The sequence below is a fragment of the Coturnix japonica genome, chromosome 3 (assembly GCF_054131305.1).
Source record: "Coturnix japonica strain WE chromosome 3, WE-NBRP24, whole genome shotgun sequence".
Lineage (NCBI taxonomy): Eukaryota > Metazoa > Chordata > Aves > Galliformes > Phasianidae > Coturnix > Coturnix japonica.
In genome coordinates this window covers 4499580-4516993 of record NC_140665.1, presented here as the reverse complement: position 1 = coordinate 4516993, position 17414 = coordinate 4499580, and the positions used below count along the sequence as shown (strand labels likewise).

General features: G+C 39.7%; 1 protein-coding gene across 3 annotated transcripts in view; it reads left to right on the top strand.

The window, feature by feature from the left end:
* LOC146761228 (uncharacterized) overlaps positions 1–17414 on the top strand; it is a 415444-nt gene that overhangs the window by 157017 nt on the left and 241013 nt on the right. For 2 of the 3 annotated variants that reach the window (XM_085540934.1, XM_085540935.1), the window contains one exon: positions 13614–13716. In XM_085540934.1, coding sequence (XP_085397060.1) covers positions 13614–13716 — 103 coding nt within the window. Of the gene's footprint in view, positions 1–12796; positions 12965–13613; positions 13752–17414 lie in introns of those variants that run through there. The other variant, XM_085540936.1, reaches the window with a different exon arrangement.

The window sequence follows — 17414 nt, the reverse complement described above, 5'->3', positions numbered from 1 at the left end:
CACTTGTTTTCTGGTGACCACACAGATGGGTGGCCCCATTTCTTTTCCCAGAATGGTCATCTCTGGCATTTCCTCAAGCAGGACAGTTTTGGGCCCAGGATCCCTTCCAGCTTTACACACTATGGGCTGATGGTCTTAATTCATAGAGTGAGCAAACAAATGCCCGGATAAGAATTAGACACCCTTTTTGATTATTAATTTTTTCATTTATTTTCAGATGGCTTTGCCTTTTGTCATATTGTTCACACATAACGCGTCTGACTATTCCTATGTCACACTACATCTTTGCAGTAATTTTCTGCTCTGTTCTGTCCCTCTGGATTTTACAGCAGTGGATCAGAAAGAAAGTGCAAGCTCTAGCAGAAATAATAAATCCACCGCAGGTCTTGAAGGTACTAATTTCTGCAAAACAAAATACTGCCTCAATTCTGTTATGGGCTGGAAGGGGTGATCAAAGTGAAATACCTTCATTGTGGAATTGGTTTGCACAACCTGCTTCTAAACCATTACATCCTCCTAGATTTTTATTTATTTTTTCTGCAGGAGTAAAATAATGCAGTTGATCCAGCCTGGTTTGTGTGCAGTGAGTTCCATGCAGCTCCTAGAAAGTTCAACATTAGTCTCAAGTGTCCCAAGATGGGCAGGGGAGCCCTGGTCACTAGGCTGAACCTATATAATTTATGGGATTTCTGTGAGGAGATGTACAATATAGAACTAGTGGGCTCTGCTGGATGCTGTTCGTACAGCTGCCATGCTGCAGTGCCTGGGAGGCAGGGTCCTGTCCAACTGCAAATTCCCCAGACAGCTCCAAGTCTGTGGCACGTCCTGTGGCTCTCAACTGAAGGTTGGGATGGTCGGTTATAGCTGGAGTAATCTGACATATGAAATAATATTTTAGGAACTGTCCTTTAATTGCAGATATTTCTAATCTATGCAATCTTATCTAATTAGGTTCAACCATGCCCAATTCCTTGTCTGATTGCCCGAGCCTTTCCGCTTAACCAGTCAGGTTTATTCAATAAGGTGTCCTATAATGTTATTTCCGTCTTTGAGAGTATATGTTATCATCCCTGACATAGACTTAAGGATCTCTCCACTTTCTTCTTATTTTAACATCCTTCATCTCCACAGTAAAGTTCTGTGCTTTAGTTAGGAATCACCTAGCTGAGGAGAAATCTGGGTGGGAGTTTGGGTCTCATCAGTTTTAAGTACCTGGGAGATTCTTAAGAGACACAGTGAGCACAGAAGAGGCAAAATATAGGTAGAATCTCCATAAATTGAATACAAGATAGTTCAAATTGTGGATTCAAATAGTTAACAAGATTAGAAATAAGAAATGAATACAGTTGCACAGGCAGTTGACTCACTGTATCTGTCATTTCCTTTTGGCTTTGGTCATGGGGGTAACAAGGTAAGAAATAACTGTTTGTTTCCTTATATTGATTGGTTTGGTATTTGAAATAATAAAAAAAATATATATATATATCTGTCTGAACAAGTCTTTTGTAGGTTAATATTATGTTAATTAGAATGGATGTCTTCCTGAGCCTTATTTTCTCGTTCATTTGATCTAATTAGCTGATTAATTTTTAATTGCCTACTAAGAGATCTTTACCATACTGTGATTTGTGTTTTACCTTTACATTTGGAAAACAATTGTATATTTAAAATGACTCTAAAGTATTGTATTGAAGTATTTTCTGCAAGGGATTATTGCAAATTATGATTTCTTCCTGCTTCGTAATTTTAGAGCAATCTACTTTGAGTTAGTGCTCATTAATTAGAAGATTTGCATAGTATGGAGTAGTAGGAAGGTGCATTAGTTAGGAAAGCCTCACAGGAGATGGTCTAAGACTTGGTGATCAGATGGAAATGCAATCTCTTGGCTGTGCATGGAACCACAGTGAACGCTTCCCAACTTATTCATACTTTTTCTCCACTAAAATATTCTGAGATTCTCAGAATGAATATAGTAATAAGCTTACAAGTAGCAGTGTACGCTTCTTAACAAGGCCAACTGTTGATTAAAATATATTTTTCAATGCTGGTAGATAAATCACAGTTCTTGGCAAGTTATGTCAACTCATTCCTTGCCTGAGTAAAATGTACACCTCCTTTTTAGACTGAATTTGCTGTAACTTCTTGCCCTTGGATCCTGCTCTTGCCTGCTTGTTTGAAGAGCCCTCTATTATCAATTTCTTGTTCTCTGTGGTAAGCAGTTGTAGACTGTGATCAAATCATTCTTTAACTTTCTCTTTGATAAGTTAATTGATTTTGCGCCTTGAGTTTCTTGTAATAAGACCCTTTTCTTAATACTGTAATTGTTCTGGCTTCCTCAGAATCTGTGTAATTTTTCATATATTTCTTAAAACGATGCTGTGAACCCAGTCAAACTACCAGCGGTTCCGCTTTTGGCAAGTAAGATCACAGAATCATGGAATCACAAGATAACGTAACCTCTGTATTTGTCTTTGTTATTGTTTGTACATCTAGCAAATGTAGTAGCTTTTGTTATTGCACCACACCAGAAATTCATAGTAATCTGGTTACTTGCTATGGCTCTTGTTCTCCAGTCCTTGACTCCTCTATAGGATCTCTTTCCCAGAGTACAGTCTTCCATCATTAAGTCTCATTATTGTTGTTCCTAGATCCATGGCCTTCTGCTGACTATACTGAAGTGTGTAGTGTTGGGTTACGCTTAGCTAACCAAGGTGTCTTCTTCATCACTTACCCTTTTCTTTTACCATTTGTGAAAACGATTCTTGTAACCAAAAAAAAAAAGAAAAAAAAAAGTCCATCAGCCAATAACTGATTATGATACTAGTGACTTCCTCCCCAGTCGTACAGCGATGGGTTACGTACATCTGCTGTGTAGTTCATAAGTAGTTTAAGAAGCCATTCTGATTCATTACATCTAATTCTAGCAACCCAAAAATTAGCTTCTCGTCACTGGTAGCTTTCTAAGTGCTGAACAGGAAATAGAGGGAGATGGAGTCAAGAAGATACAGTGAACTTGAGTGAAGGGTCATAAATTTCTTTCCAAAAATATTATTTTGTCTCCACGGGCTCTAATGGGAACATACAGATTTCTCGTCTTTTATGCTTTTTAGCTTTTTGGTCCAACTATAGTGTGTCACAAAGCTGGTTTTCATACAGGCGTCCATCAAGATGGTTGCCTTTAGCAGTCCCATTTGTAATCACATCAAAATACGATATCAAGTTAGCTTGACATGATCTATTTTCCAGAAACCCATATGGATCAGCTTTAATTATATTAGCCCTTTTAGTTCTTTATCAGGTTAGTTATCACTTGTATGCCTCTTTCGCTTTTCTATCAGGTCTTTCTATCAAATTCCTACTTTTTGCACTTTAATATTGAAACAAATCCAAATAGTGAAATATCTCTTGAGATGATGTCTTGGACATTGTTGTTCGTTTGTTTCCATTCCATCTAAATCAGGTAGGCTTTTCTATGGGATGCTTCAGCTCTCCTGGATCAGTCAGGGATAGATCTGAGGATGACTTAGAGCCTTCTCTTACTACTCAGATGTCTTTACCCTAAAACCCATATGGCCCATTCTTGCTGTTTTGGCAGCGATGGGTGGGTATTTTGCCTTTTTCTTTCAGGAGTTTGAATGAAAATTCTCATAAATGTATTAAGTGTTTCTATTTTCTAAACTCACGTCTTGGCTTTTAAATGTCTGAAGAAAAGTTGCCTTATTTTGGGTTCTTCTTCATTCTTTATTTTCTTCTATAAAAGAAATACATCTGAAAGTAAACAGAGAGACCATAGTCTCCCAAAAGTTTGAAACTCCATCTGTGAGTTCATTTAGGTCACCAGGTAACTCAAAAACTGCTGGTGGCATTTCAAGTATCAGCACAATAAGCAAACTGGTATTAAAGTGGTGAACTATAAATACGAGTCAGTGCTGTCCTGCCCAGCTTGATCCTTCTGCTTGATTTTGACCTGAAGGACAGTAGGTCTCATAGTCCATGCCAGCACATCTGCTCCGCTGTTGGAGAGGTATGTTGCCATTTTAGAAATGACTTGTTTCAGGAGGTGCATAAGGATTTCTTGTACCTAAAAAAAATTGTGCCTGCAGTGTCACGTAGGAAGGAACCATTTATTTTCATTGAAGATGGATTGGCAATATAAGTCAATGATGTGTCCTTCTTCATGGGTAATACAAGGACAGATTTTGGGTGGAAAGGAAGATTGATGTTACCTACCGATGATATTTTAGAGTGAGTAACTCTTGAGTTTCCCAGTAAATATTAGGGAAGCAGCTGACATCTAGTGTGACTGCCTATGCTGGATGTAGCTCACCTCTCTTGGAGATATGTGATGGTTTCTTCCTTCTGTTTATTCAGTCTTCTCATTTATTTCTTCACTTGTTCTCTATTTCTGCATCATCAGATGTAAACATCACAGTTTTGCTGTGGCTGGATCAACAGATAGTCTAATGGAAGAGTTTTCATTCATTAGGAGACTGGGAATGTTGTTTTTTCATGTCCTTACTTTGCTGAACTATTGTCATACGGGTCATTTTTAGAGAGCATTTTCCAAAATGCAGTTTTATACTCCAGAACTAATATCTTATAGCACAGCAAGTGCTTCACAGGCATGCTGCATAGTTAGCACTACAACAGCTTCTTCATCAGCTTAACAGAGCACTTGCACTGAAGCCATTTCAGATCTTTGGGACCAATCCCATGGTCATTATAGGAGTTACTTAACCAGCAATGAGTTACATCTCAATGTGAAGGTATTTATGTGATCACTTCCTGGGAGGTGTTCATCCAAGTGTAAATTGCTCTGCCTCAGAACAGATTTTGGCTGGTGCTGACAGCTTGGAGGACTGGCACATTGTCATTTTCATAACACACCTAAAAGGAAAGTGCCAAAAAGATGGAAGTGACTTCAGTGAAGCGAGAAATTTCCAGTAAAAAAAATTGTCTCAAGGTAAATCAGTAGAAATAGGTTGGCTTTAGCTAACATATCAGATAAAACAAGATTAAGAACCATTACTTTTCTTTCACACTGTTTGTGACAGCATCTCAGTTCATGTGAAAACAGTGCATGGTGATACTGCCATGGTAACACAACACTGTGGTTTATATTCCTTCTTGTGACTACCTGTTGTGCTTTTAGTTGTCACTGCATTACCCTTCCACAGCTATGAAGAAAACCTTCTTTCTCTCCCAATCATCCTATTTGCATGGGGTGACCCTTCTGTGCTGTTGTGGGGATTTTGCTCTGGCTCTCCTAAGGAAGCGTGGGTTAGGCAGACACTCTATGCCAGCTGGGCAGTTGTGTTTCTCCCTTTTTGTTATTCAGCTGGGGGAAAAAACCCACAAAAAATCCACCAAAAAACAAACAACAACAACAAAAAAGGATGAAAAGATGAAGATCTTTCTAAAACGAGATTCCTACTAAAAACTGACGGCTAGGAGGAGCAGACAGCCCCAGTTTATCACCTCCGTTCCCCTGGATGAGAGAATTGCCACACTAGAGTGATGCTACATATGCTCCAGACTTCTCACATTACTGAACACATCTCACATGTGCTTTATTAGACAGAGTATAATCCAACCGTGGGATGCAAAATCAAAGCGAACCACACTTTTTAAGTTTACAGCTCAGGAAATGGAGAGAAGCTGCTTTCCTTCTGCTCACTGGAACAGAAATCCTTTTGAAAAGAAGGTTCCAACCCCTCGTTTGGTAATGCATTGCCTGTGATTTCATCCCATTAGCTGTGATGGTCACCATTCAGTCTTCCAAGTGATGACGTGATGTACTGGGGGAAATAGTTGTTTCCAGTGTTATCAGGATAAATCTTCCTATGAACATTTGACCAAGAACACACGTTTTACAATTATGTCTGCTTAAAGAAACCAGTCATATCCCCATAGTAATGCAGAATCTTTTTTTCTGGCAAGAGATGTGAAGAATTTCCAATTTCTGTATATTATAATAGATTTTACTGCAGAAATTATTGGTGTCCAGATTTGTAAAACAGACGGCAAGTAGCCCACACTTTTGTTTGTTTCATTTATTTAGCATGGCATGGCTAGGTCCTGGAACTAGCTTATATGAGGTCATTACCCTATTGATTAAATAGTGTGATGAAAAGGGCATGATAATGCACTGCTGGGAGATTATTGCCAGACACTTTGCAAACAAAGCTGCTGTAAGGAGAGCAGTTGTGAGACCTTCAGTGTGGTGGGTAATTAGCAAGCAAGTAGGAATTAAAATAAAGGATACATGGTGTGATATAGTGATTATGTGCAGATAACTAATGTTTTGAGTACTCCCTTTTGGTGACTCTAATGAGAATACATTTTAGTACAGGAAATGTCTGCTGGGACTACACTATCCAGAATCCTTAAACAAGCTGTGCAGTGTGTTGTCTCTGACAGTGAAAGGAGGGCATGGAAGCAGTGCTGCAGTTCTCTCTTTCTCTTCCTTCCAAAAATCTCCTACCAGAATAAGGAGACTTAGAGAAAGAATGGATAAACCTATGCCACTTCTCTGGGATGGAGCATCATTTCTTTAAACTTTAAGAGGGCACGAGGTGAAGAAGGAAAGGGAGCAGAAAAAAGAGAGAAAAGAAGTACTGTTGTGAGGGAAAACATCTACTGAAGGCAAAAGGGGGAAGCATCTATGATGAGGGCAAAGTAAATAGGGATTACTCTATCCAGTTCTATTAACCTTAATTTTAGTTCTTTTTTTTCCGTTCTTCAGCTTAAGTAAGTAAGCATATAGCCTTGTTTATGTAATAGTTGGAGTAATGAAGATGGAATATACCAATCTGGGGCTAATCCTCACCCTCGGGAGAGCACAAGGGACTGCAGCTGTGTCCAGCCCCTACTGAAAAGGCACAGTGAGGAGAACAGCTCCTTGTGTCTGACTTGCCATTACATCCTTACCAAGGGACCACCATAGTCTAGCCCTTAAAATAAATAGATGAGGTTAATTTTTCCAGCAGTAGAGTGGGTTTAGCAGCTCCCAGCACTGGTTCAGTTACACACCCACTCAAGCTAATGAAGTGCTTTCCTTGAGAACCCACTGCAAACTGTTTGAAAGGGCCATTTACAGCTCTTTTCAATCACTGGGTTTGAAGTCTTGGAACCATTTTTTTTTTTTTTTTTTCCTATTTATTTGATATCTTCATCTTCCAGACTTTGCTAGGGAGGGTTTTCCTCATCCTTTATGTTAATGCCGTTATGTGCCCTGGCCGTAATGTCTTTTGATTAGAGTGTGGGATAAGAGTACACCGTGGCACATTTCACCACATCCTCTGAAACTGAGGTTGTGGCTGAGCTAATTATTTTCATGACTGGAAGAGAACAGGCAATGCTGCCTAAAGAGTGGGCAGATACGCATATGTGTGAGCCTGTGTTTGTGTGCTTACACCATTTGGCAAGCACTGATCCAGATACGCTTCCTCTTGGCATTATTTCTGTGCAAACCATCAGTGAAGATGTAAGAGGAGAAGTGCCAGTTCTCTGCCTGGAGTCCTGCATTTGCCTCAGGTTTGACATGCTGCATCTCACTGCAGAAACCCTGCCCTCTTGAATTCCTGTTCTGCTATTCCCCAACTGACACCCTTTGCTTCTGTGGGCAGGGGGGAAGTTGCCCTTCCTCCGCATGGCTTGTTTTTGTTATAGCAGCAGTATGAGGTACCCTTTATTTATAATCTGAACGTTAGGGATGTTGGGCCAATCTGGTGCTTCCAGCTGGCTGAACACTTCCTAGCGCTTTGGATGCCAGATATAACATAATTTATTGTGGAAAACAGTAGGGGTAATACACTTCTCGCTATCAAAGGTTAATGTAGAATATCAGCAGCTCTTCGGCAAGGATATGTGTGTTGTTGGCTGCTCTGTGATTATGTATCTCTTATTAAAATAGAAAAACAAACTGCTTTGTTTTTAATGCTACTGTATCTTACCCCCTCCCCCCCATTTCCTCTCCTTCCCCCCAGTTATTTTAACTCCTTCATTGCATTATGCAGTATTCACATGTTTCCTTGGGCAGAAAATAGCAACGGTATTTTTACTCTTTGGCATGATACAGAGAGAAATAAGGGGGATTTCTTTCTTTCTTTTTTTTTTTCACTTTGTTTTAACTGAAACATTATTTTCTGTGCCAAGACAGAGTGAAACTGCTGAATTAGCCAAGGCTGTAAATTGAACTGGTCCTTTTACCTCTAGAAAATATTAAAGCATCCTTCTGCCACTGAGCTGGCACCCATTGCTGGATCAAGTGCTGCTATTAACGGGAAATCGGGAAAGTACATTATCACTCCAGTGCTGTCATTACCAGAGGGTTTCACTGAACTATAGCATTCAGGAAAGTGAGACTGCGAAGAGCGGAGAAAAATGGAGCAGAGGGAAGAAAGCTTCAGACAAAAAAAAATCCCTAAACTTGAAGTTACATTAAGAGCTGGTAAAGGTAGCCAGCATGGGAGGCAAGTGGCTGCTTCTTTGTAAAGAGATACGATGGGCAAAGCCCTCCGTTATTCTTCAAGCACAAGTGTAGAAAGAAAGTAGTGTAGACTTTTCTAATGGGCTCGTCTAATCAATTCCAGAAGATCTGAAACCTGTTAAGGCTAGTTTATGTCCTCCTGAAATCTTATGAGGTACATTCTGCACCAAGAGGAACTCCAGAGAGGTATTTATTGTGGGTCCTTTTTTATTATTTCCAGTGGAGTAAGCTCCTTCTCAGGGAATTATTTCGTTAGGGCTTTTTTTTTTTTTTTAAAATCATGAGAAATACACAGAAAACTGTATTGACAGATTAGATAAAGACTATAATGGAAAATCATAGAATGATTGGTTTGTAAAGGTTGTGGTTCCTTAAGATGTTAAGTTGCCACTGGCTCATGGTGTTGCCTCATCAGCAGGTGAGGGAGCTGCCTTCAGCCTGTGAAGTCGTGATGAATTCATTGGCTGTTTTGGCATCAGAGCCATAGCGAAGGCTTAGGTGAACATTTTGTTATAGTTCACAGCCTGGGCTGCATCTGAATTCCATTTTATGGGATAGAAAATGACAAATAATAGATAAATTCAGTTTGTTTTGCTTCTCCTTTTCAAAGTTCTTTAGTGACTTGAAATAATCTTCCTGACACCCATGCAAGGTAGGCGTAGCTATCGAGTTTTACAGATGTGAAAGCTGAGGCATGGAGGGGTTAAATAGTTACATTGCAAAATATGGTGCCTAAAATAAGGGGACTTAAGCCCACGACCCATATATCAGAAGTCCCGAGCTCTTGATTTCACTAGAAGACAAGGGCAGTCAGCATATCTGTGGGTCAGGCCATACATGGATGTTCTAAACTGAGGGCTGCGGATCAAGTATGTCTCAAGTTTGATTTCTCAGCTTTTGGTCAGACCACCAGGCCATAGCAGTCCTGAATGGTTTCCATGACCCCAAAGTTGTTTCTAGTCCTGTTAAGGGGATCTGAGCATCTGACAGTTTTGCTGATTTTTTGCTTCCAGCTTGCCTGCTTTTGCTCAGATCCCTTAACTCTACACCTGTTTTTTCTCTTGTAAAATGTCTCCATTACAGGCATGAGCAACTGTGCAAGGAAAGCTCTGTATGAACATAAAAGATATTTTTGTTTTTGTTTCCTGGGATAGGCTTCCCTTTGAGAATTACTCATCAAGCCACATATTTGCTTTGCTCAGCACTACTCTAGCAGAAGTATTTCTTGTTTATTTAGTCATGCACGTGGGTCTGATGCTCTCTTGTTACCAGAACACAGTTGACTGAGAGCTTAAAGCACCCAGAGAATCCAAAATCATGGCCTGAAAGTTCAAAAATGAATGTTAATCATCACTGTGTAACTTCTGGTGCTTGGATCAGGGCATCAGCATGTTTGATTTTTTGCCATCCCGAGCTTTGGTGCATAGCAGGGTTGTGGTAGTTCTGGGGTGAAGTCTCAAGAAGCAGATGTACCTATGAAGTAATGGTTATTTTGACCAAGCGCTTAACTAGTTTGACTGTCACAATCTCTGTCAACTCATAGTCACAGTAAGCTAAACAATACTGAGTTGTTATTTTATGGTCTTTAGAAAAAAATCCCCAATTACACCAAAAATATTCCACCCTCCCACCCCCAAACTGTTTTCAAAGAGGTTTCAAAAACCATTTGGATAATTAGACTTCAGCGCTGTGAAATTTTATCAAAGGGCATATTCTTCCTTTTTTTTTTTTTCCCTGGACTCAGATATGAGCCTGTTTTGCCAATCAGATAAAGCTTCCCAAGCTATTTCCTAGCAGCATCACTAGTTAACTTGATCTTATTGTGCTGTAAAGGATTTCGTGTTACAAATAATTATTTTCATAGAATCTCTTTGTTGTTTTGGGTAAACTCTGGGCAGATTATTTGTATGAACATTGCCATGAATATTAACAGCACAATATAGTCTCCCATGGAAGAACTACGACTTGAAAAGGGTTACTTTTAGGTTAATAAAAGAGAGAATGTATAACGAAGAAAACATTTCCCTATCAGCCTAAGTGCATTAATAGACAGAAGAAATACCTATTGAGCAGAATAATGCCTGTATGCCAACCCCCCTTCCATTTTAAATTGTATATATTATCTTAGCTGTTGGGACTCCTTCCTTCCACCTTGTGAAAGCTGACAATTTTTACTTACAGCCTGGAGCTAAATACTGCAGTGCCTCAAAATGGAAGATGAAACAGGCCAACAGGTTTTCTTTGTCTTTTGAAAAAAAAAAATGGAGTGTCATTTCTTCTCCCTGCCCTTTTGTGTTCCCTCCCCCCCTCACCCTCCCCGCTACACCCCTACCAGCACTAGCAGCTTTTCCTCCAAAAAAGCACTAGATGGTGCCCCTTTTCTTTGAGTGTGTCAGAGCTGGATTTCCCAAGAGAGATACTACTGCTCTGCCGTGAAGCACAAAACCTTGTAGGGTTTCCTTGTCCCAAGATAAGTCCGTTTTACTTCTTTTAAGTCTTCGAACCTGAACTAGATCCATCTTTAGGAGACTGTCTTGTTAGGGATGAAGAACGAGTCATGAGTCATGACTTCAAAGATTCATGAGTGCTGAGATGAATAAAAGAGTGGCTTCAAACCAAGAAGGAGAAAAAGCAGACTCCCTCTCTCACTGTATTATTATTTACAGCACCTCAGTGCTGCAGCATCAGAGAACATTTGCAGTATTCTTGGCTGCAAAGAAAACTTTTCAAGTTTATCTTTAATTAGATGTTAGCTGGGAATCCGATCGATACTGTTAACTTGGTCATTTTATTATGACCCTTGGCCTTTAATGAGACAAACAACTTCTTGTGAATAGAAGTGATATTGCAGTTCATTTATTACAGTTTATTTCTCTTACAAAATAAGGTGCCAAACAGGAGTATGGCCCTGCCTTATGCTTGGCACGTCCTGTCAACTTAGCTATGTCTTTATTAAAATAAATCTGATCAGTCTTGGTTAGCAGATTGTTACCTAGCCTTTGAAACTACAACAAATCATTGGTGAAACTGGTATTATCGATATTATCTGCATCTCTGTTTCCTTTTGCACTGAAATGACAGCACACGTCACCTTTGCATTTAGATGGTTACTGTATTTTAGTCCCCGGACAGCATAAACAGATAACATGACACTGAAACAAATCAGAAACCAACAACAAATAAAACGCCTGCTTCCTGGGGACAAAAGCTGAGGCAGATATCAAACCCCTCTTACAAAAATATCTATCATTTAACTGAAACTTCTTATCTGTTTGTGCATTAAAAAGGACATTAAAATAAGCATTCTTTGAAGTGAACCAAGATGAATTAGTCCAGGTTTGTCATTTCTTACTATTTTTGTAAATTGTCCTTAGAAAATTAGGTCTGTTGGCATCTGGGAACAAAAATTCAACTGGGAAAAGAAGCTTTAATATGAAACAGAAAGAATTATTCCCATGCTCTGGCTGCCCTGTCATATGTCATGACATGTGGCAGGTTGACTGCTCATTAATTCTATTTATATCAGTATGATAATACACCCCACTGAGTACACATGTGTTAAAATATTCATAAATTATGTTTAGTGCAAGCAGATATACATTACATGCCAAAAGAAGAATATTATTTAAAGACAAAACTGGTAAATAGTCAAACACGAGGAAGTCTTTTTAATGTTGGTCCAGTACATTGTGTATCATCAAACTCACATTTAATTGCATCTCCTTGCCAACTGTCTCCAGCAGTGCACTGTCCTATGCACCTTTCTGTTTTTGAGCTACTTGCAAAAGAAGCAGCATTTTCTGAAAGCAATTGGAATTCCTCAGCAATTACTGTAAATGTCATATTATCTCAAAGCAAGAGGTGTAACAATTTGAAATATTTAAAACGAAGGTTTACTTTGACCTTCGCATGGCTTAAGGTGCTCTTTCCACTGCTGAAGGCTTCACTCTAAATATTAGGCAATTCAAATGCAAGCTATTTTTTTAGGTGAAATACAGTCCAGCCTCCAGAATAGTTAATTAATATATGCTAAAAATAGCCTAAAAATAATTAATCACACACTGCTTAGGATATTTCACATTACATATAAATATCTCTTAAACATGTGAATGCCTTTTAAAACAGTACAATTAAGAATAGTTTTTAAGAGTAAATACTTCTCTGTAGCATAAAAGTGCCTATACCTGTTTCTCAACATCTGGTCATTCAGAATCAGCTTTCTCTTCTACATGAATTGATTGTGGAGGTGCTTTTAGCATGGTGTCAGAATGAAGAATATTGAGACATGCGTTTTTTATCTCACAGGACGGTGCTGTGAATTGTGATGAATTCCTTATTTTAAAACAAAGTACTTGCTGAATGACCCTTTAGATTTAAAAATATACCTCATATCTTCATAAATTATCACAAATGATTGTGGACTGATGTCACAGGTGTTAAAATCACTGCAAGCTTCAGAATTATGAACAGAAGGTATGACATGTTACGCGTTTATTTGCTGCTATTGGGACAGCAGTTATCCTCCTAAGTACCAGCCAAGCTGGTTTTTACATCCTGTTAGTGCTTCACGTTTGGGAAACAATTTCAAAGCCTTTTAAAACATCAAATGTAGTTAACGGGGGAAGGGAGAAGGGAGGGGGCAGTTGCTATGTGGTGAAATTCTAAAAAGATATATGATGAGAGTCAGAGTTTATGTATTTCGTAAAGGGCAAATGGTTACCCTGTTTCTACTCAGTTTTAAGGGATCTGAACAAGGGCAGGATAAAGTGGCTGGCTGTAAAGCGTATATAACCTTTCTAATCACAAAACCACACTAATGTTTCTAGCAGCAGTGAAGCACATTGACTTCTGATAAAGGATGAAGAGGGGCACAGGAGCACCGTGTTACCAAGCCACCTCTTCAGCATGTTTTGTAGGATTGCAGCTTGCCTTGTGGGCAAAGCAGGCGCTCCTCAGTTTGGGCTGCATTGCTGCATGTGCCCAGCCATATAGAGGTGGCATGGTTTTACCCACCAGCAAAAAGGGTTAGAAGAAGGGTTGGGAATTTTCAGTTTCTTTGATTGCAAAGGCTGGTTTGAGGAAACTGAAACTTCTTTTTTTTTTTTTTTTTTTTTTTTTGCAGGCGGGTATCGATTTCAAAGACACTTTCATCAGAAGAGATTTGTCAGCCATCGGATGGAATTTCTGGTCGCGACCAGGAGGAGATGGCAAAGTTGGAGTATCAGGTAGCGCCACCGGCGGGGAACTCACCTGGAATGTGGAAAATCAAGGTTCAGGCCTAGGGACTTGAACGTGAGCTTTGCAGAGTGAGTACCCTGAACGTTAGCTGAGGCATTTAACTGTTTATGCAGAGTGGAACAGAAGACAGCAGCAGAAGATCTGGAGACATTGTGTGTCAGGTTAGCCTGAGACCTGATGGCTAATGTGTAAAATGGGAGAACGGCAAAGCAGGTAGCACTGAGCAGCTGCTCTACTTAACCAGGCTTATAAACACTGTCTGTCTGTCTCTCGTGCTAGTGTATAGAATTCACAAAGTCTCGGTCCAAGGGAGGAACGGGAACGCTGCTGCAATCTCATCAAATCTTTGCAAAACTTGAAACCCGCTTCTTCCACCCCACTGCTGATCCTCTTTGCCATAGAAACAAATTGCAAAAAAACCCACTGAATTCTTGGGAGCAAGCTGTGTCTCATATAATTTGTCAGTAGCTGGGGAATTTACTGGGTATAAGGTTCGTTGTTAGTGTAAAAAGCGTGGTCTCTTAATACGACAGCTTTTATAAATAAAATGCTCTTTGAATTTTAAGAAACCTTGCAATAACATAAACAGGGCTTTTAATCTTGGTAATGGTAACAGCTTATTATATACACTATCTAATTTTATCAAACAGTAACAGTTGTAGTTTTTATCTTCAAAAACAGGTTGTGAGTGCTAGAGGGGAATAACTCTTCATAGCAAAAGCTAAGTTAATTTTATGTTGTCTTATGTTTCTGGCAAAGAAGCCTTTTTTTTTTTCAGTTCATCTTTTTCTCTGATTTTTCTTTTTTCCTTTTCATCCTGAAGAAAGGAATCATTTCACAGTTTATTTAAACACACACACAAAATCACATTAAAAAAATCTCTCATTATAAGCTTTCTGAAAGTTTGCTGTGCACTTTCATGTAAAACTTGGCCTCGGTACAGAACTGCTGTACAATCATTTTCATCTGAGATTTGAACATATTGGAAGAACTAGAGCAGTCCTTTCTTCTATCCTGTCATTTTTTTCCCTTGGAAATGATGAGCATATGGCAACCACCCTCACTGGATTCTCAAACAACAGGAGGGACCTTATTTCGATTCCTGCATCCTGTCATCAGTGAATCCCATGGTATTTTGTTCTTGCAAGGCTAAAGATGTGATTCGCATTTGCCATAAGGACAGAGCTTAATGTGATGCCATTTTACCACAGGAGCCCTCAATCAGTTAATTAAACATGATATAAATCACTGCATGTATTTGTAAAGTAAGATTAATATGGCAGAGTCAGAGTAATGAGGAATCCTCACCATTGTCTGAGTGTGAATCACTGATACGAAGATTACCCTTTTTGAAACTGGATATCTTTGAGTGGGTTTTGTTGGCTTAATCCCTCAGACTTCTTTGTGCAACTCAAAACCCAGAGCTGTCATCTTTAGCCAAAATTTCAGCCATAACTTCCTCAGCTTTCACCCAATCATTTAAATCAACATTCATAATACTTAGAAAGATCAAGCCTTTCAGCATACCACAAGGCTTCTTCATACCACCTGGGACATCGGCAACATGTTTTATAAATATTTCATTCCATTGCAAAGATTCTTCTTTTGTGTTGTTTCTGGGTTTTTTTTTTGTTGTTGTTTGTTGTTGTTTTTGTTGTTGTTTGGTGTTTTATTTTTTCCAAGGGAATTATGGAGTACCCACAGCAGCACATTCCATCACTACGGTCACTCAGGTTTACAGCCTTAATAAAAGGATTCTTCTTTATTTCTTTCCCTTTCTTGAAGTGCTATGGAGCCTTGTTAAACTAGAGCAATTACAGACACACAAGATAGGTGCTCTGGAAAGATCAAAGCCCCCCTAAAGACAGCTCTGTAGGATTCTGGAGCTTGCTTTGAAAAGTGCTCAGTTTACAAAGTAGAGATGTATTAAACCACACATTAAAAACCCCATGTTCAAATAATGCTTACAGCCTGACTTTAGTTAGGATGGAATCCATGTTAGCCACTGTCTTTTCACATCAAACTTTGAACCACTGTGAAGGAAGTCTCCTGATATATCGGCATGCTGTGGCACCGCGTGCATCCTGTGGCATGCTGTCTTGCATGGAAAGCTCTCCTTTTGTTACAAAGCACCAACCTCGTGCTTTGCTATTCTAAAACTCCAGATGTGTGCTATGTGTGGTAGGCAGTCTTGATCCTTGATATTTCACTTAGGAGGGCAGTGTGTGTGAATGGAAGAAAAAGGGAAGAAATGATGCTGTCCTCATTGAACTCAAGCCTGTGCTTAGGGGCAGAGGGTCCAGGAATCAGGATAGGCAGGTACAGTGAAAAGGAAAGGTGCTATGGCACCTGCCTCCTCAAACAGGGCCCCGTGCTGCATACCTACATGCTTGCTGGAGTGTGTATCAGAAGCAGGATCCCACCAAAGGAGCTAGCAAGAGAAAAAGACCATCCCAAGTCCTGTGTGCTTTCTAGAACCTGTAGACTTTACTCAGAAGATTTCTCCGACAGCTTGACAGATACCAATAGCCATGTGATGAAAGAAGCACACAAGGATACTCTTTTAAAATGCTGGTGAAGCTGGGATGTTTGGGAAATAATTAAGTGCTGAGGATATAAACTTACATCTCCCAGCTCACAGGAGAAGGCCCTGCTGCTGCTCTGCCTGCTGCTTCATCAGAAAAAGGAGGAAAAGATCTGGGTGTTTTCTATATGTGTCAGTGCAGTTGAGCTGCTGGACATTTAAGATCACCAGGAAAGAGTGCAGTGCTGAATCTGAAGACCAAAGGAGAAAGGACTGCCCTGAAAGCCAGTCACTTCTGCCTACTTTACCTGCAAACAGTTGTCTGAGCAGGATAAGCCATGAGCTCAAAGTGTGTGATGTACATCCATGGAGTTTGTGTACCTCCAGACATGGGTGACTTGTGTGCAGGGGTCTATCTGCTGTTCTCTGTTCATGTGCCTCTGCTCCCTTAGAGGCCTTTAGTTGATAGCATCCCTTGTGGGTTTGCCTCTGTGAGCCCTAAGTCAGCAGCTTGTGATTTCAGAGCATGCAGAGCTGAGCCCTGAGGTCAGGGACTTCTGTGGCTGCTGAGGGAGAGCTCCTGGCTGACCCTTTTGTTCGTCCCCGTGGCCTTCTGAAAACCAGTGGATCCTGTGCAGCTGGAAGAACTGTCATTGCCCTGGAGGCTTGAAAGGTCTGTGTTTGCAAATGTGTGAATGATGAAAGTAAAAAGGGTAACAGGAGAATCCCTGTTGTATTCATAACTTTTCTGAGTTGCAGGTGCATAAATATAAACATTAGAGATGTGCCGATTTTCTTTCTGTGCTCTGTAGTACACTGGAACAGAATTGAAAGTGTGTTTTTCATTCATTCACGTCCGTTTTCAATTTCACAAATTCAGAAGATTCGCTTTTCATGCAACGGTTAATAAACATCATTGTGATGCCGATCTATAGATAGCAATTTGAATTGTAGCTTAAAACCACCCATGAATTTCCTTACAATACCTTGAAAAGTGATCTACTTAAAGAATGTCACTTCTCTGTGATCACTGTCAATAACATTTTCCAGGAAAAGATTGCCACTCTATGAAAATATGAGTACCATTGCTCTGAAAGGCTATCAGAGAAGAGATGTGTTTTCCTTTGAAGTCACACACGTGTTCCTAAATCTATTATCATG